Source organism: Peromyscus eremicus, chromosome 23 (assembly GCF_949786415.1).
Source record: "Peromyscus eremicus chromosome 23, PerEre_H2_v1, whole genome shotgun sequence".
Lineage (NCBI taxonomy): Eukaryota > Metazoa > Chordata > Mammalia > Rodentia > Cricetidae > Peromyscus > Peromyscus eremicus.
Genome location: NC_081438.1, coordinates 39,308,696 through 39,336,631, shown reverse-complemented (window position 1 = coordinate 39,336,631; position 27,936 = coordinate 39,308,696). Strand labels below are relative to the sequence as shown.

The 27,936-nt window shown below is 49.4% G+C and overlaps 1 protein-coding gene across 1 annotated transcript; it reads right to left on the bottom strand.

The window, feature by feature from the left end:
• Positions 1-1,069: 1,069 nt before the first annotated feature.
• Alox5ap (arachidonate 5-lipoxygenase activating protein) lies at positions 1,070-25,119 on the bottom strand. The gene is made up of 5 exons (XM_059249544.1): positions 24,974-25,119; positions 17,868-17,967; positions 9,205-9,275; positions 3,622-3,703; positions 1,070-1,518 (listed from the first exon to the last, which is right to left on the bottom strand). The coding sequence occupies exons 1-5, from the start codon at positions 25,041-25,043 to the stop codon at positions 1,356-1,358; spliced, it is 486 nt and encodes a 161-aa protein (XP_059105527.1). The 5' UTR covers positions 25,044-25,119; the 3' UTR covers positions 1,070-1,355.
• Between the last annotated feature and the right edge of the window lie 2,817 nt (positions 25,120-27,936).

Genomic DNA, 27,936 nt, shown 5'->3' with positions numbered 1-27,936 from the left:
GAGAGAGAGAGAGAGAGAGAGAGAGAGAGAGAGAGAGAGAGAGAGAGAGGTGGGGGGCATGAAAACAGAGATCATGGGAGGGAGGAAGAGATCTAAAGGAAGGAGGGGACAATGGGATATATGTGACATGATTAGAAGGGAGACTTTTCTGGAAGGAAGGAAGTCAGAAAGAAGGACAAAGAAACGGCAGAGGATGGGGCATGGGATTAAAAACAAAGTATGATGACACATATGTATGAAAATCTATGCATGCTAATCGTGACAGCCAGTCTTGGTCACCTACTTGACTGGATCTGGAATCAACCAAGACCCTGGGCACTCCTGTGAGGGCTCTTCTTAACTGCATCATTTGAGGTTGGAAGACCCACCCTCAGTCTGGGCCTCACCTTCTGGTGGCAGCCCACATACGAGGACAGGGAAAAAGGAAGCTTTTGCCTTTTGCCTGCTTGCCCTCGCTCTTGCTGGTGAACCCATCTACCCCCATTGCCACGGCATCCCTTTGGTGGTGGTAGGATCAACTTCTTCAGGATTCCAATGTAGACTGAAAAGCAGCATCTCCCCAGGCCGTGAGCACCAGATTGGGACTGCAGAGATATCCAGCCTTGTAGACAGATGACTACAGATTCTAATGTGTGACAGCCACCTACACCGAATCCTGCAAGCCCATCCAATAAAGCTCATATATATAAATTCATTCTATCAATGCTGCCCCTTTACAAGGACTCTGACTAGCGAGTAACTCATGAATCCATCCATTCATTTATTCATTTGTTCAGCCAACATTTGGCTTAGGATGGACCTGATGATATCTTCAATTCTTACAGCACATTCTAAACTGTACCACATAATAAATGTTGGGCATGACAGTAGTGATGTAAGATGCCAACCTAATCCAAATATGGGGTGGGGCAAGATACTTCGTCAACAAAGGACTCCTAAAGACCTCACTGTCCATAGTAGGATATTGTGATTTTAATTACCATTGTGTAGACTGAAGGAACACTCGTAGTTAATACAGAAATATCACCCCCACACTGAGCCATCAGCCAAAGTTTGTCTATGTCTTTATTTTATTTTAGGAAAACACATGTCTGGTCACAAGACATCTTCAGAGAGCAAGATAAGCCAGGAGAAGTGTAGGATGGAGTGAGACGATAAATCCTGGGCCACTGCCACGCTCAAGGGGCGGAGCTGACACAAAATTATTTTCTTCCTGGAAAAGCAAGGTTAACTGATGCTGCAGGACCCAGAGGGCCGCTGGATTTACAGCATTTCCAGCTGAGGAGGAGCAGAGACCGTCACAGGGCTGAGTTATAATGCCTCTCTATTGATCAGGTGATTGCCCCACTCTGCAATCAGGGGATGAGAAGCAGAGGCGAGATGGTTGTGGTTACAGTTCTTATGTAGTTCTCGAAGTCGCTTCCGAAGAAGAAGATGAGGTAATGGTTGAGTACGCCGGCAAGGGACATGAGGAACAGAAACAGGATGATCCGCTTGCCGAATATGTAGCCAGGGGTGCTGCAGGAGAAGGGGAGAGGGGGTGTAGACACAGACAAATGACACCCATTTCACCCCCAAAAGGCTGCCACTTGTAGACACCCGGGGTTCAGAGTCTAACTCATTTACCCAGCAATGCTCCATTTACCCTCTTCCCTCATAGCAACGGCGGAAGTGCCTTTGCTGTCCACCACGGAGCGCGCTCCAGAGCCAGGTGAGGGAGCCCGCCTTCTGAGCCTGTCACCGTTAGGGCTCGGTGGCACTGGCTTCCCTGAGTTCTCTTAGTGTCCTTAACTCCAGCTCCTTGATGACAGGATCCTGGCAGGTCCTGACAGTGGTCAGACAATCTGACGGAGGCTTGGGGGCACCATGGACTCATTAAGGGCCTGCAGAGGTGACACCTCTGCAGGGTGTCAAGGTCTTGCAGGTCCCTGTCAAGAGTGCCTATAAGGCTCATGCTAGACGCTGGGTGTAATGGAGATTGTGCTGGGGAGAAGGTTTAAATAAGCCAGTGAAGGCGCTTCAGACTACCCTCCTGAGGCTGCCAGGGAAGAAACGAGGTTTGCATTAATGAGAGATAAGCACCCAGTGATGGAATCCGCTCTTACATTCCAGAGAAGTGAGAAAAAAAAAAAGATTTTACTCTCCCCTCCCCCACTCACCCCTCCCCTCCCCCTTAGCCCTATCCCCTCCTGGCCTCTCCTTTCTAAACTGCCAGGGGTAGGAGGTAATTCCTCATGAGAAGTGACGGTCCAGCGGCATGCCACGGCTACCCACGTTCTCTGTCCCTCTGCAAGACCCTGGCTTGCTGGGCCTGGGCCCATCTGAGTGGAGCTGACCTGTCTGGAAAGGGTCGTGCAATGGTGTGTTAAGATTGTCGGTAAAGAACCAGCCGAGGACGTGGGACAATCCGCACCAAGGGCAGAGCAGAGCCCACTCAGCAGGACAGGTGCTCTCCCGCTGCCACATGCAGTTTCAAGCTGTCACCCGAGGGAGCCAAAGCCAGCGTCCACAGTTCCATACCAGAACTTTGTGTAGTCGAAAGGAACCCCAGAGACTCTCGAACAAGTGTTCCAAAGTTGCTCAGCAGTTGGGTGCCAACCTCCTCCCTACTCTGTCCCCCTTGGACTAAAAGCATCTACTGGGAGCTTGTGGGGAACTGAAATTCCCAGGTCCTTCTGAAACCAGGACACAGACCCTGCATTCCAACAAGCTCCCCGTGCAGCTCACAGACAATGGAAGTTGAGATGCTCAACCAGCTGGCTCTTACTACTTGGGTAGAAAATGCCACTAAAGGCCCACATGTTGAAGGGTCTCCAGTTGGTGGCGTTATGAACAAATCATTGGATCACGAGGGTACTAACCTCATCAGCTCACAGCTGGATGGGCTTTTGGGGGAGTGGGGTGCTATCAGAAGATGTAGGTCACTAGATCCTTCTCTCTCAAAATTCTTTAGCATTGACTGACTGATGGTGTGTGTGCACACGCCACAGTACCTATGCTGTTAAGGCAACTTGCAGGAGTCCATTCTCCCCATGGCGTGAATTCCAGGGGTGGAGTCAGGTAGTCAAGGGTTGGAAGTGTCATAGTCCAAGGAAGGAGGGCTGGGTGGGGCTCATCTGTAGACAGTGCGATGAACTCATCTGTAGCCTCGGACTTGTATATTACTAAATCTTGTATTCTCAATGGTCCTGTGGGTCCCCGGATCTATTTATGACTCAAGAGAAGCTGTGGTAAGGTGCAAACTTTAGGTCTCATTTCTCTTGGCAAACGCTGAGATGTTTAATTCACAAGAGGCCAGGGAAGGCAGACCTGAAAAGTCACTGTTGCCCCAGATTCCACCACAGAGAACAGCTGGTATGCGGTTGCAAGCAATGTACAGCCCAGCATGCTAAAACACCCCTGTGAGCCAAGGCTATGCGAAGGAAAAATTTAATGGGAAAACTAGGCAACTCCCCAGTTTTATTTTCAAAGCCCTTAAAGTTCGGGGAGGGGGTCTGTCCTCCCGTCATCCAAGGAGATCCTATTGAGCGCTCAGCGGTAGTCGGGGTGTTCCTGGGCAGGAACACCCTCCTACTGGGAAAGCATTCATCAAATCAAGTTCTTCAGCACCCCGAGACCTACCTCTGAGTTCTCTCTCCCAGATAGCCCACGAAGTACTTTTGCCTCACAAGCAAATACATCAGTCCCGCGAAGGCAGCAGGAACTAAGTAGAGAAATGAAAACGCACGGATCAGTTTCAGTCTCCCGAAACGTTGTCCACACAACAGTAACAGTGGTTAAGCAATTAGCGTTTCATCACAAAATCCATCAGAGACCCCGGGTTCTGAAAGCGGAGCCTTGCACAGTCTCCGTTTGGGTTTCTATTGCTGTGCTAAAACATTGTAACCAAAAGCAACTTGGAGAAGAAAGGGTTTCTTTCAGCTTCCAGCTCCACATCAGGATCCATCATCGAAGGAAGCTGGGGCAGAAACTCAAGGCAGGAACCTGGAGGTAGGAGCTGACACTTTGGCCACGGAGGACCAATACTCACTGGCTTGCTCCTCATGGCTTACTCAGCCTACTTTCTTATACACCCCAGGACCACCTGCCTGGGTGGGTGGTGGCACCACCCATGTGGCATGGGCCCTCCTCCATCAATCGTTAACTGAGATACTACTCCACAGACTTGCTATAGATCAATCTTATATTTCTCAGTGAAGTTCCCTCTTCCCAGACATAGCCAGGTTTGTGTCAAGCTGACAAAAAGCAACCAGCAGACATACACTTCAAATAAAAGCAAAGTGCTGGGTGAAGGGCAAGTACTGAAATAATAGATTACCTTGACCAGCCCTGTGGCATGCTACACGGAGTACCTGCTTAAGAATCATCTGATGTGAATAACATGTCTATCCCTAGATATGGGAAGCTGGGCTCGGGCAGCCAGAGGGCCTTGTGTGAGGCCATCGACTGAGAAGGAAGGCAGGAAAGGGGTCACCGCGGGAACCAAAGCCCCACTTCTGAGACCGGTCCCTGTGCACCTGGGGTTTCTGGCCTCTAGGGAAGATTTCTTTGCATTCCAACATCTGGGGAAACAGCTGCAGACAGAACTCCAGTCACCCCCATAAAATCTTAAATTTAGGGTTGGGAGCTGAAAACACCAGTTCCCTATGAGTAGGATGATCTAGAACAGGTGCTTAACTGGTCCTGTGTGTGGACAAAGGCTGGTCACAGCTCTCTACTATGTGTGGACAAAGGCTGGTCACAGCTCTCCTACTGTGTGTGGACAGAGGCTGGTCACAGCTCTCCTACTGTGTGTGGACAGAGGCTGGTCACAACTCTCCTACTGTGTGTGGACAGAGGCTGGTCACAGCTCTCCTACTGTGTGTGGACAGAAGCTGGTCACAGCTCTCTACTATGTGTGGACAAAGGCTGGTCACAGCTCTCCTACTGTATGTGGACAGAGGCTGGTCACAGCTCTCCTACTGTGTGTGGACAAAGGCTGGTCACAGCTCTCCTACTATGTGTGGACAGAGGCTGGTCACAACTCTCCTACTGTGTGTGGACAGAGGCTGGTCACAGCTCTCCTACTGTGTGTGGACAGAGGCTGGTCACAGCTCTCCTACTGTGTGTGGACAGAGGCTGGTCACAGCTCTCCTACTGTATGTGGACAGAGGCTGGTCACAGCTCTCCTACTGTGTGTAGACAGAGGCTGGTCACAGCTCTCCTACTGTGTGTAGACAGAGGCTGGTCACAGCTCTACTACTGTGTGTGGACAGAGGCTGGTCACAGCTCTCCTACTATGTGTGGACAGAGGCTGGTCACAACTCTCCTACTATGTGTGGACAAAGGCTGGACACAGCTCTCCTACTATGTGTGGACAAAGGCTGGTCACAACTCTCCTACTATGTGTGGACAAAGGCTGGACACAGCTCTCCTACTATGTGTGGACAAAGGCTGGACACAGCTCTCCTACTATGTGAGGACAAAGACTGGTTACAACTTTTCTATCGTTTAAGAACGAGCGTGAGAGTAAATAGGACTATGTGAGTAAAAACACTTTGAAAGCCCCCCAGCATTATCCAAACACCAAAGCAGCTTCCGTTAGTGAGAACCTCACAGGAGCCGGGCACCTCGGGCTCCAAAACCACCGACTGGTTGGGAGAGCTTTCTTGTCTCTGTTTTGCAGAAGAAGAAATCTAAGTGAAGACCAAAAGTCCATAAGGATGCTGTCTTTTCCAGGATCACCTCTGTGCTTGCTGGAGTGCCTGGAGCATGTAGGCTTTCCACAATATTTATCAAATGAATGTTCTACTGAAGTCCAGCAAGTATTATCCAGGTCTTTCTGATTTCAAAACCATATCACTGCCATCGGCAGCATCGGTAACATTTATGGAGTTCCCATTGTTAATTTGAACCATACAGAAGAAACATTTTTTTAAAGTTTTGTTTAATATTCATTTTTATTTTATGTGTATGAGTATTTTGCCTTCATGTATGTATATGCATCATCTGCATGCAGTACCCACAGAGGAAGGGAGAGAGAGCCCATGGAACTGGAGTTACAGCTGATTGTGAGCTGCCATGCGGGGGATGGGAATTGAACCTGGGTCCTCTGCAAGAGCAGCAAGTGCACTTAAACGCTGAATCATCTCTCCAGCCCCGCAAAAGTAACACTTTTTTTGATAGACTTGCCAGAATACATATTTTCTCCTCTGTGGTTGGTATTGTCCCCTCTCAGAATTTAGAATTGTCTTGCATGTCTCTGGGCATGCTGTGGGGGGTCATTTTGATGATATTAGTTGATGCAGGGGGATGCATCTTAACTTTGGGCAGAACCATTCCCTAGGCAGGGTACCTTAGACTGGATATAAGCGGAGGAAGCACACTGAGCATTTATGCATTCCTTCATCCCTGCTCTCTGTTCCTGATGCTACGTAACCAGCTCCTTCGAGCTCTGTGACCTCTCGACTGTAAAGGAGTGTAACTTAGAATTGTGTGCTGAAATAAATCCTTTCTCAACAGGAAAAAAAAGTAATACTTTGTGTGTGAGCCAGAAACAGCGAAGTTCTCAATAGATACAAGGCTCAAGTGTTTTGTGTTGAAGCTGCTGTGGCCTTCATGGACACCGTTTCCCTTCCTCACCTTGAGGACTTTAACATGAGTGAGTGGATAATGGTCTTATTTTACAGTAAGGAAACATAGGTTGAGAAAAGCCCCCAAAAACCACACTGGGAATGGTGGCTCACCCCTATAATCCCAGCACTTGGGAGACTGAGGGGAGTTCAAGGTCAGCCTAGGACACACGTCAAGAATCCAGAAAAAAGTCAGGCAGTGGTCGTTCTCGCCTTTAATCCCAGCCCGCCAGCCTGATCTACAGAAGTGAGTTCCAGGACAGCTAAGGCTACAAAGAGAAACCCCGTCTCATGGGAGTAGGGGAGAACCTATAGAGAGAGGGGCTGGAGAGATGAGCCAAAGGTTAAGAGCCTTGCTGCACTTCCAAAGGACCAGGGTTTGATTCCCAGCACACAAGCCAGCTGCTCCCATCCTTCTATAACTCCAGTTCTAGGGGATCTGACACCCTCTGCTGGCCTCCAGTGGCAACTACATTCATGTGCACAAACCCGTGCACAAACCCATACACAGACACACAGACACAGAATTTAAAATAAAATTAACCATTTTTAAACCATCTAGAAATAAAGGAGGGGGAAGAAAAACAAACTTCAAAGTCTGTCCTAATTCCTAAAAGTCACAAGACTGCCACAATTAATTATGTCACGATTAATGATTTGCTCTGCATAAAATTTTCCCACCTGGACATCTCTGTTCTGACTTTCATTGGCCTATTTCTCCTTCAGTTGGAATTCAACTGGACATAAACTGATGGGCAACAGGTGTGGAAAGGATTCCTATCTCCTGCCTCATGCAGGGAATAGCAGAGACCTTCCAAGGGGAACTCGAGCCATGTGAACCACAAAGCAGGTACAAACCTAGGTTCTAAAATTATGAAATTAAATAAGCCACTTGTCCGTCCGGATCTTGGGATAGTCTCTGAAGTGAGAGGTCTGGAACAGAATAGTCTCTGGGGTTCCTTTCAGCTGAACAACTTATATAATCTCTGCATTCATAAAAAGATGGCAATGATCAACCGTAGCTGACTGGTGCGTTTGAGCCCTGGCGATGTGGATGTTTGTTTTGACAGAGACGCATGTTTCCAGGGCTCTGAAATACTCTCAGACTCCCTTTGTAATCACCTAGCTGGAGAGGCAACAGCAGATTTATCTAGCATCATTCAGACCCAACAAGACTCACAACTCTTCATATGGATTTTCTTTGACTTGATTTTTCAAATAATGCCAGATACATTTTTATAATCTCACTCAGGGTAGAAAATGGAAAATAAATGATGAGCTACTGAGAGCCTTCAAGGCGCTAAAGGAGACTATGTGGCCTCTCTTCAGTGGTTTCTAATGCTCATGGGAGTAAGTCTCACTGTTGGCAAAAACATGTCCATCTATCTACTTATCTTCTTATTTTTAAAAGGATTAATTTTTTATTGTTGTTTTAATTATATGTCTATGTATAGGTATATGTATGAGGGGGTATGTGTATGTAGTACCCCTGGAGGTCAGAAGAGGGCATCAGATTCCCCCCAGAGCCAGAGTCACAGGCAGTTGTGAGCTGCCTAGAGTAGGTGCTGGGAACTGAACTCTACATGAGCAGCAAATGCTCTTAATCACGGAGCCCCCCCCCCCCAGCTCCCATCTACCTACTTTGTAACTGTCCTTTTGTGTATTATTAACCTTCCTACATTCAGGACAAAGTTGGCATACAATAAATGTTCAAAGTGCATTTACAATATAAATTAGTCCAGTAAAGAATGCTTTAGAGAAACTCCAGAACTCGGAACTGAAGAGCCAGCCAGGCTCTAATCCTGCCCATGAGCTCACCAGTTGACGAACCCTGAACTCTGTTCCCTGAACCCAAGTGCCCTCAAGGGTCGCAGGGAAACTAACATCCACAGGACATACTTTATAGAGCAGTAGAAAATCATAATAATCCCGTGGTTTGTCAATGATTGCTTCTGGCCTTTCTGTATGGGCCCTGCTGGACCACTGCAGCAGCTCCAATCACCCTGAGCCGCCACCAGACAAACGCAGGTCTTGGCCAAGGCTTTCTGGTGCTCCATCTCCAAAGAGAGCCAACAGCATATGATTCTGGTTTCCATTTAATTGCAGAGCACCTCTGGGAATCCATCTGTCCTTCAGAATCGTTGAAATCAAGACTGCGTGCAGCTGATCCCCCAGGTTCGGCTGGAGCCCAGCCCGTACTCTGTAGATGCATGCCCGAGGAAGGGCCAGAGTGCTGCGAGCTTATTAACCCAGGAGCCAGCAGCCGCAGTCCCCAAATAGAGCCCTCTGGCGCTCTCATTTACAATGCCCTTGTATCTGAGCTAACACTGCTTACAGATTCTGAGTCACATTTAGCCTTAAACCACCCTTGTCAGCGAAGCGCTCTCAACCAGCCACCAGGGAGCAAGCATTGACGATGCATGACCACGCCACACTGCGCCTGCACTGAGCATGCCCGGAACACATCTCTCCAGGGCGACCTGGATAAGAGCTGTAGGTCCAGTCGAGGCTATTCCACAGAATGTCTGCCCCTTTGAGCCCCTGAGAGCTGCACATTATAGAAAAAGGACTCACAAAGAGACGTCACGGTTACCTTGGCTGCAAAGTAGTCCGGCAGTCCAGAGTACCACAAGGAAAGTGGGGTATGCATCGACGCAGTTCTGGCTGTAGGGCAAACAGGGCAGAAAGAAATCAGAAAACACGTGACTACAGTGTGGCCTGAAAATTACCTGAAGACCCCAGTTCATAATCACCGTTGTGCAGGGGTCACAGGCCCCTCTCTTGTCTTCCGCCTACCCTGAGGGAGCAGCCAGCCGCACATCCAACAGATAGTGGGAACAAGGAAGCACGCTCAGAATTCATTAACTCTGCTCTCAGGTGAAGCGCATCAGAGGCAGGTTCTTTGGCAGAGCTCCCGTGGTGGGTGGTGCCCATGCACTTCTTGGAGTAACAAGTGAGCGACGCAGACGACAGAGGGAAAAATGCCCAGCCAAGGGAAACTGTGTCCCGTGGGAAGCAGCAGGCCAGTGGAAAAACAGATCCTCACAGCGGTAAAGAAACCAAGGTCCATTCACAAAAGCCGATGCGAGAGGGCATTCCCCGGGAATGCTGCCGCTCCACGCCGGGCACTGTGCTGGAGTTTGCCATCCGTCCTCTCCCTTGTAAGCGTCCCACGTTCCTGGGACTGCACTGGATGACTCTGGGTTTGCTTTAGCGATTGTAACACTCGGCCACCACCTCAGTGGCTTAAAACACCACAGATTCATTGTGTCACGATTCCAGAGGGCAGAGTCCGGAATGAATCTCCCTGAGCTGTAGCTCAGGTGTGGGCAGATTTGCATTCCCTCTGAAGCTCAGTGGGGTTGGAGTGGGGAGGGTGCGGCTACTGCCTTGACTCTTCAGACTCTGAGGATACTCCAGTATTCTTTGGCTCATGGCCCCTTCCAATCTCAAAGCCAAGGGCGACCAATGAGCCTTTCTTAATGTAAAGCCTGTCCCCTCATTTAAAAGACTCTATTTATGGGTCTGGGGAGAAGGCACGGTTACTAAGAGCTCTTGATGCTCTTCCAGGGGACCCAACTTTAGATCCCAGCATTTATCTCCATTGGCTCACAACCACTTGTAACTCCAGCTCCAAGGGAGGCATGCAACATCCTCTTCTGGCATCTTTGGGCACCTGAACACACACACACACACACACACACACACACACACACACACACACACACAAATAAACAAATAAGCCTGACTTACATGAGCCAGGAAAGATTTTTTTTTTCAAAACCAACCTGCATTTCTCCATATAATGAAATGACAGCCTCATAGGAATAGGGTGTGTTAGGGGCCATTATTCTGCCTACCATAACTACAGTCATATTCAGAGGAGAAACCAAATGCCTAGAGTAGCTGATTAACTTTCTAGGGTTTCCCAGCTCAGGAGTGGGGGCTGAAGAAAGCCAGAATTCACACCCAGCCTGTTTGTCTCCAAACCCTGGAACTTTTTCACAATATAAACAGTAAGTGTTCTTGGGTGTAGCTCGTAGACCCTAAACTAGGATTTAAAAAATACATGCAGCCAGGTGGTAGTGGCACACACCTTTAATCCCAGCACTCTGTGGGATTAAAGATCTCTGTGAGTTCAAGAGATCAAGCTAGCCTGGTCTACAGAGTGAGTTCCAGGACATCCAGGGCTACACAGAGAAACCCTGTCTCAAAAAAACAAACAACAACCAAAGAACTGCAATGAATATGGAAAAACACTGGAACAAGGGTGGGAGAGGTATTCAGGGAGCCACAGGAGACTGGAAAGAACAGCTGTCTGGGACGCGGTCAGGGGACTTGGCGGGACAGGGGTCAGCTTCGGCATGAGCTGCTTCTCTGGGTTCCACGTCCTCACCCACAAAATGAAGAGCGCGTCAGTAACTCTGCCCTCTGAGGTTCTAAGTCGGGGGTGTAATGCAGAGATTCTCATGTGGGCCGCATCCCAGAAGTCCTCACACCCAGCCTGTTGGTCTCCAAACCCTGGAACTCTTTCACCATGTAAACGAGGCAACTGAGGATGTATTAGATACACACGTGCCAGCTCAGGCGTGTGGCACTGGAAACTGGGCGAGGTGCTCAGCCACCCGTGCCTTAGCCAGCCTTCCAGGTGGTTCCACGCATGGTGCAGTTTGGGGCAATGGGTCGGCAGGGTTTAAGCCACACAGGCAAAAGCCAAAATTCGATGTTCAGGCTGCTTCCGGCTAGGGTCTCATGCCTCAGAGCCACTCAGAGTCTGCTGTTCTCATTGAGTACGGGGGCAGTCCCCCATATATTACATGCACTACATATTGGCATACACTGCACACTGGTCCCAAGAACGCAGCGCTAAAGACCTCCGGGAGACGGGCCTATGAGCCGTCACTGAAGACGTGCCCTGAAAGCGTTTGCTGGACACTCTCTCCCCTCTCCCCCTCACCACTCTCCCTCTCCCCCTCCTCCCCTCTTTCTCTGGCTTAAACTATGTCCCCTCAGACTGACACCTTTCCACTGTGATCCAAGCTATGCTGCCCCCACCGTTAACCCGACCCTATGGGGTCGGCTGATCTTCTACTTGAACCTCCAGAACCACGATCCCAACAAACCTCGGTACTTCAAAACCAGCCTGCGACCGCTGTTCTGTTACGGCAGTGAAAACCTTGGCTTGCTTTTGCTTTCTATGACTGGGATATAACATCATAACCAAAATCAGCTCGGGATAAAAGGGTTTTATTTTCTCACCTTACAGCTTATAGTCCATGAAGGGAGGTCAGGGAGAGGACCTGGAGGCCGGAACTGAAGCCGAGGACATGGAGGAGAGCTGCTTACGGGCTTGTTACCCATGGCTTGTTCAGCCTGCTTTCATTCTTTTTTTTTTTTTTTAATAATTTATCTTTATTTTGTGTGCATTGCTGTTTTGTCTACATATGTATCTACATGTGTGTGAGGGTGTCAGATCTCAGAGTTACAGACAGTTGTTAGCTGCCATGTGGGTGCTGGGAATTGAACCCTCGTCCTCCAGAAAAGCAGTCAGTGCTCTTAACCACTGAGCCATCGCTCCAGCCCCCCTCAGCCTGCTTTCTTATACTACCCAAGACCACCAGCCTAGGGGTGGTACAGCTCACAGTAGGCTGGGCTCTCCCACATCCATCATGGATTAAGAAAATGTCCCCATAGACTTGCCCACAGGTCAATATGATAGAGGCATTTTCTTATTTGGGGTTGCCCTTCCCAGAGGACTCTAGCTTGTGTCAAGTTGACAAAAAATTAACCAGCACAGCTGGATAATACATCTGGATTAATCAATCACCCTTGATCCATATAGTATAGAGAGCCTAGAGATGTCGGGTTGTCCTTTCCCAGCCATGAGGACCTTTATGTCCCTCTGTAGTCAAAGGAGCCTTTCACTAGAGAAGTTTGCGAATGTCAGAGGTGACAGACCCATGCCTCCTCTCCTGGAGACAGCTTCAAACTAGGCACAGCACACAACGCAGAACCCGCTGGTCTCATGGGGTGGTGATCTGCACCCACACAAGTTCCACGGGTCTGGTGAACACAGAATTCCAAAGGGCAGGAGGTCCTCACACTGTTTGCAGTTCCTGACTTACTCAATAGATGGGTCCACATTAATCTGCAGCCGCCCTGGGCTGGCAGCAGTGTTCCCATGCCCACTTATCAGTAGAGTCGCAACACCATAGCCTTGGGGTTGAGAGACTGTGATCTGTCTCCCAGCTCAAGGAAGGCAGGGGAAGCTCTTCCCCTGGTTACCAGCATACAGTGTCAGCTGACTTGACGATTAGTAACAAGGATTTCTCTCTGCTTCAGCCCGATCCTCATATTTTGTCTGTTTTGAAGTAGTGGTTTGGGAGGAGATGTGCATGTTGGTGTGCATGTGAGCACCTATGTGTGCGGAGCACAGAGGTTGGTGGCCTGGGTCTCTCACTGAGTCTGGAGCTTGTGGATTCGGCTGGCCCATGAGGCCCTGAAATCTGCCTGTCTCTCCCTCCCCCCAGAGCTGGGATCCACTGTCTCTCCCTCCCCAGAGCTGGGATCTGCCTTTCTCTCCCTCCCTGGCGCTGGGCTACAAGCTTACACTACTCCACCCAGTCCTCTTCTTTTCTCTTTTCTTCGCAGGGCTGCTGAGGCTCGAACTCCGGTCCCCGTGTCTGCAGAGCAAACACTCGCTGCCTGAGCCGTCTCCACAGCCCATGAAGTGGTAACTCTGGCTGGGTGATGAAAAGGGGAGGACCCCGAGCTACCCGGGGGTCTGTACCTTAGAGAGAACTGTCCAGTGACTAGGCAGGCTTCCCACTGCTCCTGCCTATTCTCCAATCACCTTCTTCCTAATGAAACACGCTCCGTGTGGAGTCGGTACAGCCGAATGAACACACACACACACACACAGACACACACACAGACACACACACAGAGACACACACAGACACACACACAGACACACACACACACACAGAGACACACACACACACACAGACACACACACACAGAGACACACACACACACAGACACACACACACACAGACACACACACACAGACACACACACACAGACACACACACAGACACACACACACACAGACACACACACACACAGACACACACACACACAGACACACACACACACAAAGACACACACACACAGACACACACACAGACACACACACACACACACACACACAAACACACACACACACACAGTACTACCACATTTCTTTTCCTTTTCAGGAGCTTTGTATCTTTTCTTTCTCAAAACGGAGCTGGTAATCCCATCTTGACTCTCATTCAGGTCTGAGCAGGGCCTGCTCAGCTGGCCTTGCAATGAATTGCCACGCTGTAAAGCTGAAGCCCCACAATCTGACTGTTTTATGGAGAGGCCTTGGACTATCTTTTCTTTCCTTTTTTTCCCACCTCTGGAAATACATTAGAGAAACACTTCAGAATTCTGTTGGTTTGGATTACGTGGAAATAAGGAGTACCATGAATAAGAGCTAATCACACTATCGACACCAGTCAGGCTCCTTGTAGATACAGTGGCTTAAATTACTATACACTGCTTGAAAAAAAAAAAATGAGCCCACAGTGGACACCAAGAGATGCTGGAGTATCGTGCCATTTCTCCGAATGTATTCTGACAAAAAGTGAGCAGAAAGGGAATCTCCGTGGTTAACTACACCACCCCGCTCTTGGTGAACTAGACTGTCCTCTGGAGCTTCTCGGGCATCACTAGGAAGTACTTGTTCTTTGTTGTTTCATTTGTTAATGACTCATGGACGTGGAAGCGTAGAACACATTTCAGGAAATTACACCTCTCTGGACAGCCATCGCATGCCACAGCTGTGCTTACCTGCACTCACTCCCCAGGAAGAACCCACAGTCAGCTAACTCGGATTTTCCTCCCAAAGTCAAACTTGAACTCGAACTCACTAGCTGTGCTGATGCTCCAAGACCAGCGCGTTGATCTGCATCCTGCACACGTGAAAGAGCCAAGGTCCAGCTCATTTTACCCAGAAAGCTCTGGCTCGGCACTGCCCTCGTGGACAGACAACTGTCCCTGGAGGGATCTCACCTGATGAACTCTACTGATGTTGGCTGGGTCATGTGATCATCCACTGTCCCAGACTCTCTATATCCCAACAGTCACAGCTCATGCTAAAATAACGTGCTTTGGGCTTCTATGTCCATCAGTAAACATCATTGTCTTTCAGGTTATTTCCTTTGTAGCCAAGATCTCGAAATATTCATGATCCTACACTCATCAACAAAAATCTGGGTCTTACAAGGATGGTGGTGGCGCATGCCTTTAATCCCAGCAGTTGGGAGGCAGAGGCAGGTGGATCTCTGTGACTTCGAGGCCAGCCTGGACTACAGAGTGAGTTCTAGGACAGCCAGGGATACACAGAGAAACCCTGTCTCAAAAAGAAAAAAAAAATCTGGGTCTTAGAGCTTATGACAGATATATTTGTGTATTAATTATATATAGCTTATAGTGTAGTATACTGTATTATAGATGTGTGTATTTATGCATATATAGATATATAGATATATAGCGTACTAATGTCATTCTGTGTATTAACAACAGATACGGCTTCACATCCTAAATTTTAGATAGCAAGATTAAATGCATGCTCTTGGGACAGAGAGATGGCTCAGAGGTTAAGAGCACTGGCTATTCTTGCAAAGGACCTAGGTTTGATTCCCAGCACCCACATGAAGTTATAATCATTTGTAACTCCAGTTCCAGTGATCTGATGCCCTCTCCTGGTCTCCATGGTCACTGCACACACATGGTGCACATACATACGTGCAGGCCAGACACTCAACACATAAAAGTAAGTGACTCTTTAAAGACATCCTCTTTTCTTCTTCTACCTCTTCTTGGTGCTTTTGGGGTGGGGTGGGGTGGGGCGGAGCAGAGACCGCTGGTGTGGCTTTCTATTCACCCTCAGCACCTTCTGGGTGGTCACCTGGCACAGGCAAACAGCCAGGGTACGCCTGGACCTTGCCAGGATCCTGCTGTACAGAGCTCCAGCCCCTTAGCAACCTGCATATGCGTGCACGGATGCTTGTTGGCCAAGGGAGGAAGTGGTCTCTGTAACAGAACCACAACAGTGTCTGAGCAACTTCTATCTTAGAGAAAGTTCTCTCCCCCGGGTCTTAACTTCCCACCACGCTACACAACTTCCTTGTCTGCTCCTTCGCCTCCACCTCTCAGGAGGGCTGAGTGGTAAAGACGGGGACTTTGAAAACCAGGCTGCAGTGTCTTCATGGCTGGGTCCCCACACACAACCATCACCCGATACTCGCCTCGCACATGTTCTTATCTTTGGGACCTCCACACAATCACAGGGTTTCTAAACCGCTCTCCCTGGTCATGCGGCTCAACCACCAGCCTTGGGGTACTTGTGCAACTTGGAGGCCAGCGGCTCTGGGCTCGTAGAAAACAAAGCTATTTCTCTAGCGGGGGGGAAGCAGCGGAGATGGGACAGCTAAGACCCAGCACGGTGGTACACGCCTGGAATCCCAATCCTGGGCAGGGCACCGGCAGAAGGATCACACGTTTGAGGCTAGCTTTGGCTACACAGTGTGACTGTGTGTCAAAAAAAAAGAAAGAATCCAGATTGCCCAGGATGCTTCATTCCCTGTGCATTGCCAGCATGGTGGGAACTTAACTTCTAAGAATGTGCGGACCGGTCCACTGCGGCTTCTCACTGGAGGATTGAGGCATCTGTAAAAACTCTGTCACTGTAAGAAAGTAATTATCAGGGCAGAAGGACACTGCTCACCCCCCACTGCTAGAAACTGTGGTTTTCTTTCAACAATTTTGTCTCCTCCCCTGATCAGAGATATACCTTTACATCTCTTGCACACGACATTTCTGAGGGCCCCTTTGTGTTATCTCCACAGCAAATGGTGCAGAAACATTGACGCCAACCTATATATTCTCTCTGCTCTTCTTCAAATGGGTCTGTAACGCCTTTTAACCTACGTCTTTTAATGCCTTACATTGACACTGAGGATTAACAAAGCCAAGGTCTACATGCTAACAAAGAAATCTCCCTGTGGGTACTTCAGCAAAGGATTTCCTTCAGCTGGCAGGAGTGTCTGCTGTGGAGGACCAGGCAGGTGGGGTGGAAATCAAGCATCTAGGAGTGCTCTGTGGGGACTCCGAAAGTAACTGTGAGTGCTCCAGACAAGGCAGGCACCAATTTAGAAGCTTAGGGGCAAAGGGAGCCAGGGCTGGGAAATATCAATGGAGAAGACCCTCCCTGGAATTGCACACACCCTATACCTCACAGAAAGAGTGAATAGCATCTACGAGAGAGAAGATGTATTCATTCCTGAGGTCCATCCTATCCTCACCCCCGGAAACAGTTTAGTTCACAAGAAGCCAATGATAGCTGAGTGGGAGCCCCACCAAGCTGCTCACACAGGTCTGGCAGGGGCCCCTTACAGAGCCTCCTGACCTTCCCAGAGAGTCCCTGGCTTTGATCCTACAGTTGGATGGCTGTGACTTTCCCTTGGAAGAACCAAAGTCACCCCTAGGGTTGGAACTGACACCCTCTCTCAAAGTAGCCCTACATCAAAGCAGGGAGCCTGCCCTTCTGGCCGCCAGCATGCCCGGCTGACCCCTGTTTAAATATATTCTGCATAAAGGAAGATCATGTTTGAGTAATGTCTTCTCAGGGTTGTGAGCCAAACAGAACCCCACAAACCTCTTTCCAAGGCTGTTCAGGTGTCTGCCAACAGCTTTTCTATTCAAAAGTCCAGGCAAGAGGGCAGGGAAATACATTACTCAGAGCTTCCATCTTTCTGTTCTCATTTTGGTGACTCAAGGGGACCCTGTGTTATAAAACTCACTGATGTCACCTCCAGACTGCCGCCGGACGAGGCCAGGGTGGGATGAGGGAGGCGCTTTCAGAACTGCTGTGGATCACAGCTGGCTTGGGAAGAAGAGCTTCAACACCCACAGGAAACTGGTCCCTGGGTGTTTCTGGATCACAGAGCCCATTCCTCCCTCCCCTGCCCCACTTCCTTCCTCTAAGGCTTGTGATCTCCAAGATGAGGAAGGACATCCAGAAGCCTTCCAAGTGAAGTCCAACCTTCCCAGAAGCCTGCCTCCTGAACACTCTGAAGGTTGGCAGAGGCAGATGTGCCCTGGAGGACAGTCTCATCCCTGCATGCCCATGTCCCCACTATTAGCAGCATCAGAGTTGGAACTCACTTGGCAGTGTAGACCCGCTCAAAGGCAAGAGTCCCGGTCCTCTGGAAGCTTCTCCCATTCTGCGTCTTGCTTTCATGCTCCACCTTGTGGGCGAAGAATGCTGCCAGAGGGAAAGATTTGGATGTGGTTCGTAATCAGGCACATTCAGGAGGCTGTTCTCTAACTGTTTTCCTAAAACACAAGCATACTTCCTGGATTTGGTGTCCAAACAGGCCTCCATGTCCTCCCCACCACAAACGTCACTTAGCGAGAATGTATTCAGCATCGGTTCCATCATCGATGCATTTGGTGTTGGGACAAGGCAGCGAGCAAGGCACACACAGCCTTGCCTTAAGAAACTCATGGTTGAAAAATATTGACAAGCAAGAAAAGCAGCAAGACTCCACAGAATGGCTCAGAAGGGTCAAGCCCACTAGCTTAATTTATTGGTCATGTCACAGGATATCTAGAGAAAACGATACCTAAGATAAAATCTGAAGACTGGGCAGGAATTTGTCAATGGCTGTAGGGATCAGGGGAATGCAACAGGAATCACTTGTGCTTGAGTGGAGAAGCTTATGCAAAGCCTAGAGGCAAGAACTGTGTGTGTGGTTCAGCAGGTCCAGCTCAGGACAAGAACTGTGTGTGTGGTTCAGCAGGTCCAGCTCAGGACAAGAACTGTGTGTGTGGTTCAACAGGTCCAGCTCAGGACAGGAGATGGACTGAGCTGGGGATCAGGACCCAGCAGAACTGCAAATGAGGCTATGGATGATTATTTTATAAAGGGTAATTTCCCAGTTATACAGATTACTCTAATTTTTTGTGTATATGGGTTCTTTCCTTGCATGTACGTATATGTACCACATGCGTGTGGTGCCCATGGAGACCAGAAGAGGGCATCAGATCCCCCAACCTGGTGTTACAGATGGTTGTGAGCCACTGTGTGGGTTCTGGGAATTGAACTAGAGTCCTCTACAATAGCAGCCAGTGCTCTTAACAGCTCAGCCATCTCCAGTGAATGATTATTTATTTTAAAGATTTGTCTGTTGTCTATTACCATGAACCAGATGCTTAGCTTGAATCTGAAAACAAAATAGACTGAGATCCTTGGCCCCAAGGAGCTCATGTTTTATTGACAATAGCAAAAAGGGGAGACAGGTAGCCAGTAAATAAAACCTCTAGAATACAAATGTGTGGTGTATGAAGCTAGAGACAAAGGAGATGGAGGTAGCTGGGGTGTGGCCCAGTGGAAGAGCACTCACCCAGCACCTGAAAGTCCCTGGGTTCTACTCCAGCATGGAGGGAGAGAGAGAGAGAGAGAGAGAGAGAGAGAGAGAGAGAGAGAGAGAGAGAGAGAAAGAGAGAGAGAGAAAGAGAGAGGGAGGGAGAGAGAGAGAGAGAGAGAGAGAGAGAGAGGGAGAGAGAGAGAGGGAGAGAGAGAGAGAGGGAGAGAGAGAGAGAGGGAGAGAGAGAGAGAGAGAGAGAGAGAGAGAGAGAGAGAGAGAGGGAGAGGGGGGAGAGACAGAGACAGAGACAGAGACAGACACTAGAGTTGTAGTTTTGGTCAGTAGAGGGTTTGCCAAAGCCCTGAGGTTGATCCCTGGCATCACATAATACTGAGCATGGTAGCAGAGACCTCTAATCCTAGCACTCAGGAGGTAAAAGCAGGAACTTTAGGGGTTCAAGGTCATCTTCAGTTATACAGTAAGTTTGAGGCCAGCCTGAGATACACAAGATGAGAGAGGAGAGAGAGAGAGAGAGAGAGAGAGAGAGAGAGAGAGAGAGAGAGAGGCCAGTAAAAGGCCACAAACGTGTACAGCGTAGGATTCCCAGAGGGAGGCCTAAGCTCGACAAGAAGGGCAGCACCTGAGCCAAGCCTGGAAGAAGCTGAGCGTCTAGAACTGTCCGTTGGGTTTAGAGAAACCGCTGGGTCCTGGTGAGTGCTGTGTGCTGAGGACAAGGAGCGCCCCACGGGCTTACACAGAGCAACTGCAGAACCAAAGGCTGCTTCGTCTTAAGTGCGTCAGGTGCTTAGAGAGGGCAGAGCCGAGCGGGAAGAACTCAAGAGCTGGCCGCGGCTGTAGTGACGAAGGAGGGAGGATCCAGAGGGCATGCCGCAGGTGGTGCAGAGTAAAGGTTGCCTCTCCGTCCCCTGTCTTCTTCCCGTACTCCCATCCCGGGAGTGGAAAGTGGGCGGGGGGAGGGGGTGATTGGATTTCCTTCTTCACCCATTTCCTATTCATCTCTTCCAAAAATTTCGAGAAGGGCGCCTTACCAGCTGCACCAAATAGAGCCTTTCAGGGCTTTTTGACGCAAACACAAAATAACACTCTTCTGTAGGAACACGCCCATTTTGAGCACATCCAAAGGACTAGCTTGTACAGAAGAGAGCTCACCACATTGTAAGCATCCCCTCACTGAATCTTTGTGAACTCTCTGAAGAGGGGGCTGTTCTGCTCTGAAGACAGGGGGATCACTGCTCAGGAGGGTTCAGGCTCAGGGCTGCTGAATTCCAGCTCAGTTGGGCCTCTCCTCTCGCTATCACGTGAGTATAATAGATACTTAACTATTATACTTGTACTTACTCTTATTATTACATAAGTCTGTCTGTTCTGAATGTCTCTACTAACAGAAAACATAACAGAAAATTAGGTGTCTCCTTTCCAGGACTCAAGATGGCCTCTCTTGCCTCTGAGCAGAGAGTCGAGACCGGTATCACGGAACTCAAAGGCCAGCTCCTCAGTCAACAGCAGGACTTAGCTACGGGTCTCTGTTCGCCTCGTCCGCCCCTTCGCACTCAGAAAAGCAAAGCCTTCCTTTTCCCCCAAGAAGAAGCCCAGGCCTCCCGACCCCCTCACGCCTGATTCCTCACCTGCCCTCACTCCTTTCCCTCTCAAGATCTCCCTTTCACTTCACCTCACGACACCTGCACACCCTTCCCACCCACGCGTCCGCCTGGAGCAAGTCTCCTTCAGTCCAGTATCTGTGGATGCCACCCCCTCCTTCCCTTGTCTTCCTTACTCCTCACCACTCTCCCTAAGCCCTTGGGATCCTCCTGTAAATTCCAGAAGCCACGTAGGCAAAGACCACTAGTGCGCCCCCTTTCCCGGCTTGTGAATATTAAACCAGAACCAGCAAGCAAACGTCCCTCAGCACTCACCACAAAGGGGATCCTGACAACTCCTGAACCATCATCTACAACACCCTCAACATCCACCCCAGGCGGTCCTCACCCACTTCTCAGATGAGGAAAGGGGAGGGGGCACCGAGAGGACTCAAGTAAGCTTCTTGGGGTCACATTAAAAAGATCCTGAGATTCCAGTTCACTACCACATGAACAGGAGCCAGCAGAGTAACAGCCACGGGTCCACAGGAAAGTATTTTATATGAGGCTGTTTTAATAGAACTGCGGCCGGCGTTACCAGGAGCTGTTCTACGGCAGTGGTTCTCAACCTCCCTGACGCTGTGACCCTCTAATGCAGTTTCTCCTGCTGTGGTGACCCCCCCCACCATAAAATTCTTTCATTGCTACTTCATAACTGTATTTTTGCTACTGTTATGAATAGTAATATAAAGGTCGGATTTGCAGGATAGCTGATATGCGACCCCCTCTGGGGGGTCGGGACCCACAGGTTGAGAACCACCCCCTGTGGTCTTCATGTTAGGAAGAACCCAGGAAGGGAGAAGGTGGCTCTGTGGTGGAGGGGGAGAGGAGGAGGCTAACTCCTCCACTTTTTCTCATCACTCCGTGGGCTGTGGGAACAGCACACTCCTGCCAGAATGAGTCCCGTGTTCGCTGCCCCCCACGTCCAGGACAGCCCTCCTTCACCCACCCTCTTCCCCGGGGCTCCTGTATCATTTCCTCTACTTTGATGGAGTTGCTTTCCCAGTAAATCCACCCTAAGTAAGAAATATTTTAAGTCAAAATTACATTTAATACAACTAACCTGCTCCGTGCTACAGCTCAGCCTGGACCATCTTAAATGTGCTCAGGATACTTCCAGTATCTAACACAAAGCTTGTATTGCAATACTTTCACATAATCCATTGTCTGTCCTACTAAAAGTGAAAGGTGGAATGGTTCTGTAGGCAGCCTTCTTACACCTTGATAAAACTGAAAAGTCAATAGTGAAGCCATAGTAAGGGTCCTAGTTGGGGTTTCTATCGCTGCGATGAAACACCATAACCAAAAAGCAGCCTGGGGAGGAAAGGGTTCATGCAGCTTACACTTCCACAGCACTGCTCATCATCAAAGGAGTCAGGACCAGAACTCAAACAGGGCAGGAGCCTGGAAACAAGAGCTGATGCAGAGGCCATGGAGGGGTGATGCTTCCTAGCATGCTCTTCGTGGCTTGCTCAGCCTGCTGTCTTATAGAACCCAGGACCACCAGCCCCGGGTGGCCCCACCACAATGGGCTGAGCCCTCCCACATCGATCACTAATTAATAAAATGCCTTACAGGCTTGCCTACAGCCCAATCTTATGGAGGCATCTTCTCAGTGGAGGCTTCCTCCTCTCTGATGACCCCAGCTTGTGTGGCATTGACATAAAACTGGCCAGGACAGCAAGTTAGAGACAATCTGCATGCTTTTTCCAGGTCTGCCTGGTGACAGAGCTGTTGGCCCCTTGGCAGGAGAGGGCAGAGACTCCTCCACAGCCGTGCTGGGAAAGCAACTGGGCTTTGGTGATTGCCGACTGGGTTTCTCAGCCTGGCCTGGCCTGGCCTCGCCATTGGCATTCTGCTGGCTCAAACTGGAAGAGAGCCTCAAGTTCAAACGTCTTGATGACTAAAGTGTTTGAAGGCAGAGAGGGGGAAGTCACACCAGGCAGGCTGGGCACTGCCCATCCTCAGAAAACCAGGCTTGCGGGGTCACTGAGGAAGTGGAGCCAGTCACCGCACATCCTTATAGTGTTCAATACTCAGTAACATGGAAAACATTTTTTGACTAACAGGAAGTTTTCCAAATGGTGTTTTGGCATGGAGGATGTAAAGCGTGGGTTTTTTGCATATCTTTTTAGCTCTCTCACACGGGTTTATAGCTGAAGCCCAGAGTTTATTAGACTTGCAAAGAGAGCCTGAACTTAGGACTTAGCGTTGGCCTTGCTCACAGTTACAGGTCAGCACCAGTACTGTGTCTGGTTACGTAAAGAATTCTTGTCCCCAACAGGCATCTCCAGCAGTTAACAGAAGGCCCTCACAGATGACTTTCAGCCTCACCTGGTCGCTCAGGCTCCTCCCTCCCAGGAGAGCAGAGCTTATCCCAAGCCACAGTGTGGCATCGTTGTACAGGGCAGCGGCCTCTCCCTTCCTCTGTGCCAACATCGGCACCGTGATGCTCTGTCTCCACCTTGTTCTACCGGGCTCCTCGGGGCACGGGGCGGGGGGGGGGGGAATCAGTGGTGTGGGGGCTGTGATGGTGTGATGGTACAGCCTGCTCACTTGCTTGCTTACCACGCAGGCTCCTAACCAGGAGCCTCGCGGCTTCGCGGCTTCCCCTGATTCATTTCCGAGCTGAGAGGATGGTGGAGAAAGTGAACTTGAACTTCCTGTTGAGCCCAGTTCCAGCGGCATTGGCAGGAGAGAGGACACAAGCTCACTGATGCTCGTAAGAGTGTCAGGTATGGAGGACAGGGATAGAGGGGGGCCCCTACCCAGGGCTGAGCAAGCGCTGTCCCTGCCCCCCCCCCCCAGCTGTCTTCATGAGACTGGAGGAGTCCTGCTGTCACTGTTCCTGGAAGGAGCCTTGCTTACGGTCCTATCATCAGGCCCCCTGGGCACCGCCTGGTGCCAAGCAAGGTCTCCGTGGGTGTGTGCAGGTCGGCCACTTACTCCTCCCTGTCAATTTACCGAGCCAAGAGAGCCTGCATGAGACAGCAGCAGTTTGAGGAAGTAGTGGCCTAAATAAGCTACTTGTTCCCTCTCCGAGTGGCAAGTTGATCAAGTGTGATGCAGCATGAAGATGTCTGGGTCCGACTGCTCCACGCTGTTGCTGCATATAGAAAGCATGCTTCTGGTGTGCCGAGCGGGGCCTTGCTCTGTGCCAGCATCCCCACACTCAAGATGGGGACAAATATTACAGCATCCCAAGGTGGCTCAGTACTCCGAATTCCCAAGTGTGACAATACATAACCATGAGCAATTACCAGGAAGCCTTGGCTGCTGCTCATAGTGATGGCACTCCCATTTTCTCTTAATAAACTGTAAAACACAAAGCCACTGGCATCCTTAACCCCCCCAAAAAAAAATCAGCCTAAAAAAGGCCCAAAGCAGGACTTCAAGGTGACAGCTCTGCCCTTCACAGATCTGTGTCCTGTTAGTTCTTTAACTTTTAATGAGGTTAATAGCAATGCTAAGAAACAGGACTGTTTCCCCAGATAGACAGGTGAGAGATGAGAGATAGACAGAATGACAGAAAGACAGATGACGGATAGATAGATAGATACATAGATACATAGATAGATACATACATACATAGATAGATACATACATACATATATATATACATAAATGTGTGTGTGGGGTGTGTGTGTGTGTGTGTGTGTGTGTGTGTGTGTGTGTGTGTGAAAAGCTCTACACCAAAGATTTGGGATAAATAGTAGAGAACTTACCTACTTACTTAGAATATACAAGGCCCTGAGTTCTATCCCCAGTCACACACACACAGTATGTTTTTGGATGTTTCTCCAAAAGAACTTTTTTAAGTACAGAAGTAAAATAATAATAAAGTGCTTTCCCGTTTATAGCTCTCAAATCAATGCCCCACACACACACACACACAGATGACAGGTGATCTCGGTTGTCCTGCAGATTAGTCGATTCAGCCCAGCATCCGAATGAACTCGTACCCCGTGCTTTCTCTCTAGCCCCTTGCCTTCCACCCTTCCTTATCCATACACCAACTGCAGACACTTGGGTCAGGTTGCTGTCTTTCCTCCGTAAACATGACCGCTCATCACCACTCAAGCAAAAGAAGGTCCAGGAGGAGGAAACCCAAACTCACATAGAGAGGCGCCCACCCCTGCACACTCAAATCCAGAGAAGTAGAGATGCGGAGTCCATGTGCACACAGAACTGTGTGTGTGCCTGACTTACAGCGCCGTTCTCCCTGGGGGAGGGCTCCCCTTACCGTTCTGGACCACGCTGATGAGGGTGACAATGACCAAGAGCACAACATTGCCCACAGTCTCTTGATCCATCCTTGCTTCGGGCTCTCCAGAGACGACGAGTGTGGCCCCAGCGCCTCAGCCTCACTGTGCAGAAAGGGGAAGTGCCAGCCTGGCTCCACCTTTCACCAGCAGAGTTTCCAAAGGTCCCCGAGCAGTCACTCACAGCTACTGCTCCTCCCCCTCCTCTGTCTCCCCTCCTCCTCTTGCTCCTCCCCCTCCTCCTGTTGCTCCTCCCCCTCCTCTTGCTCCTCCCCCTCCTCTTGCTCCTTCCCCTCCTCTGTCTCCCCTCCTCCTCTTGCTCCTCCCCCTCCTCCTGTTGCTCCTCCCCCTCCTCTGTCTCCCCTCCTCCTCTTGCTCCTCCCCCTCCTCTTGCTCCTCCCCCTCCTCTTGCTCCCCTCCTCCTCTTGCTCCTCCCCCTCCTCCTGTTGCTCCTCCCCCTCCTCTGTCTCCCCTCCTCCTGTTGCTCCTCCCCCTCCTCTTGCTCTCCCTCCTCCCCTTGCTCCTCCTCCTCCTCCTTCTTTTTTTCACTCTTTCTTTTCTAATTATTATTCCACAAAGTGCCCGGCCTATGGTTCGGTGTTGCCTTCTAGGAATAGCAGAGTCTGGGGGAAAAGCAAGTGTGTGGCACGTTCTCCGATTTGCTTGTCATGGGCAGCCTCCCTGAGATCATTCAGCAGGAATTCCGGACCCCGACCAACATGAGGCTCCAGGAGCCACCACTGTTTCCTGTATTGTCAAAAAGAAAGAAAAAGGGGGCCAGGGGGCGGTGACACACACCTTTAATCCCAGCACTCGGGAGGCAGAGGCAGGTCGATCTCTGTGAGTTCAAGGCCAGCCTGGTCTACAGAGCGAGATCCAGGACAAGCTCCAAAGCTACACAGAGAAACCCTGTCTTAAAAAAAAAAAAAAAAAAAGGGAAATGAGATTTTAAAAAATAAAATCAAGTGAATACAGCACCAAAAAGACCTGTCTATGCCTTTTGTTCTTTGAATTCCTAGTGGGCAATGCCATTTGACACATTGTAGCATGCAGCATAGCAGCCACATAGGCTGGGATGAATGGATGGATGGTGAATGAATGAATGGATGAATGAATGAATGAATGAATGAGTAAATGAATGATAACGAGACAGCTGGTGTCTCATTTCCTGCAATAAAAGAAAGCTATGGGGCTTGGAGCTAGCTTCACTGGTAAAGGATTAACAACGCAAGCATGAGGACCTGCGTTCAGTCCCCAGTACCACACAAGTCAAGTGTGGCAGAACACTTATAACCTCACACTAGGGGAAGAGAGACAGGCGAATCCCCGGGACTCACTTAATAGTGAGTTCCAGGCAGGGAAAGGCCGTGTCTCAAAAAATAAAGTGATGGCACTGGAGGAGGAGCTACATCCAAGGTTTACCTCTGATCTCTACAGGCACATACATGTGAGTACACACACATACACACACACACATTTTAAAAAGGGAAATGAATAATAGGAATTTATACATTCAATTACAGATTAAAACTAAACCAAAGAATACATCAAAAGTCAGAAACAGGGCTGGAGAGATGGCTCAGAGGTTAAGAGCACTGGCTGTTCTTCCAAAGGTCCTGAGTTCAATTCCCAGCATCCACATGGTGGCTCACAACCATCTATAATGGGATCTGAAGCCCTCTCTGGCCTGCATGCAGACAGAGTACTCACATCTAAAAACAAAAAATACATAAATAAATAAAATTTAAAACTCTATTTAAAAAAAAAAAGTCAGAAACAGGATTACCAGACAGCCCCCAAGGAGAAAGCCCGGAAGAGGACTGTCAAGCACCTAGACTGGCTTCCCTGAATTTATTTCCAGCTTAGTGAGAAGAGTGCAGTTCCCACTGTGACAGGAAGTGTTTGGGGGAGACTGTGTCCTCCATGACAGGGAAGCTGTACCCTTGAAATCGCGACAATATGGTCACCTAAACAAGAACTGAACGATGACACCAGTTGACATGTCAACACGTCTGGGGAAATCCCACAAGACCCCACAGATGAATGCAAGCAACCAATGACCACTGAGCATTGGAGAGTTAAGTCTTCCCTAGGGATGAGTCCCCAATTGGTCATCCAATACCCAGTGGTCAGCCCTAATACATAGACATACAAGCAACATTAAATGAACTCAGCAGTGTATTTACATGCTTGTATGTACATCTCTGTAGGTAAATAACAGTAATAATTACAGAAAGAGGCAATGGACTTGAGAAGTTATAGGGAGTAAGAGGAAATGTTATATCATTTATATATAAATATGTATTTATATTACAGTTCTCACATATAAGTTACGTTGTATGGGTAGACCTGCTGGGGGTGCCACTCAACACGACATCTTTCTGTGTAAATAGCAATCCTTCGGAAATTATACAGAAAAGGCAAACTGCCTGCAATTTTTGTCCCAGACCCAAATATTCGGGAGGCTCTTTTGTGAAAACCTCACACTGAATGAGGGCGCTGGTCACCGTCTTTGTCGGCAGCAGAGAGCCACATCTGGGAGTGGGAGAGGCCAGCGTGGAGACGAGGCCATTGCCCTACACCTACAGCAGCACAGGTCAGATCGTGTGTCCTCGGTGAACTCTGAGATGTTCACAGAGGGGGTGTGCAGAGCTGGGATACACAGGACTCAGTGGTATATAGTTAAAATTAAATGTGAGGATCCGTTCACACAGAGGCCAAGGAACCCCATGATTTGCCATGTGCCAGCCGGAGACCCAGGAAAGAAGATGGCGTGCTGCAGTCGGGGACGTCAATGGTACAAGGCCGTGACTGAATCCCAAAGCCAGGGAACCAGTCCTTCCATCTCCAGGGGTGGAAGATGGATGTCCCAGCTCAGGAGAGGGGGGTTCATTCTTTATCTGTTCCTCTTGGGCCTCAATAGACTGGATGTTGTTCACCTAAA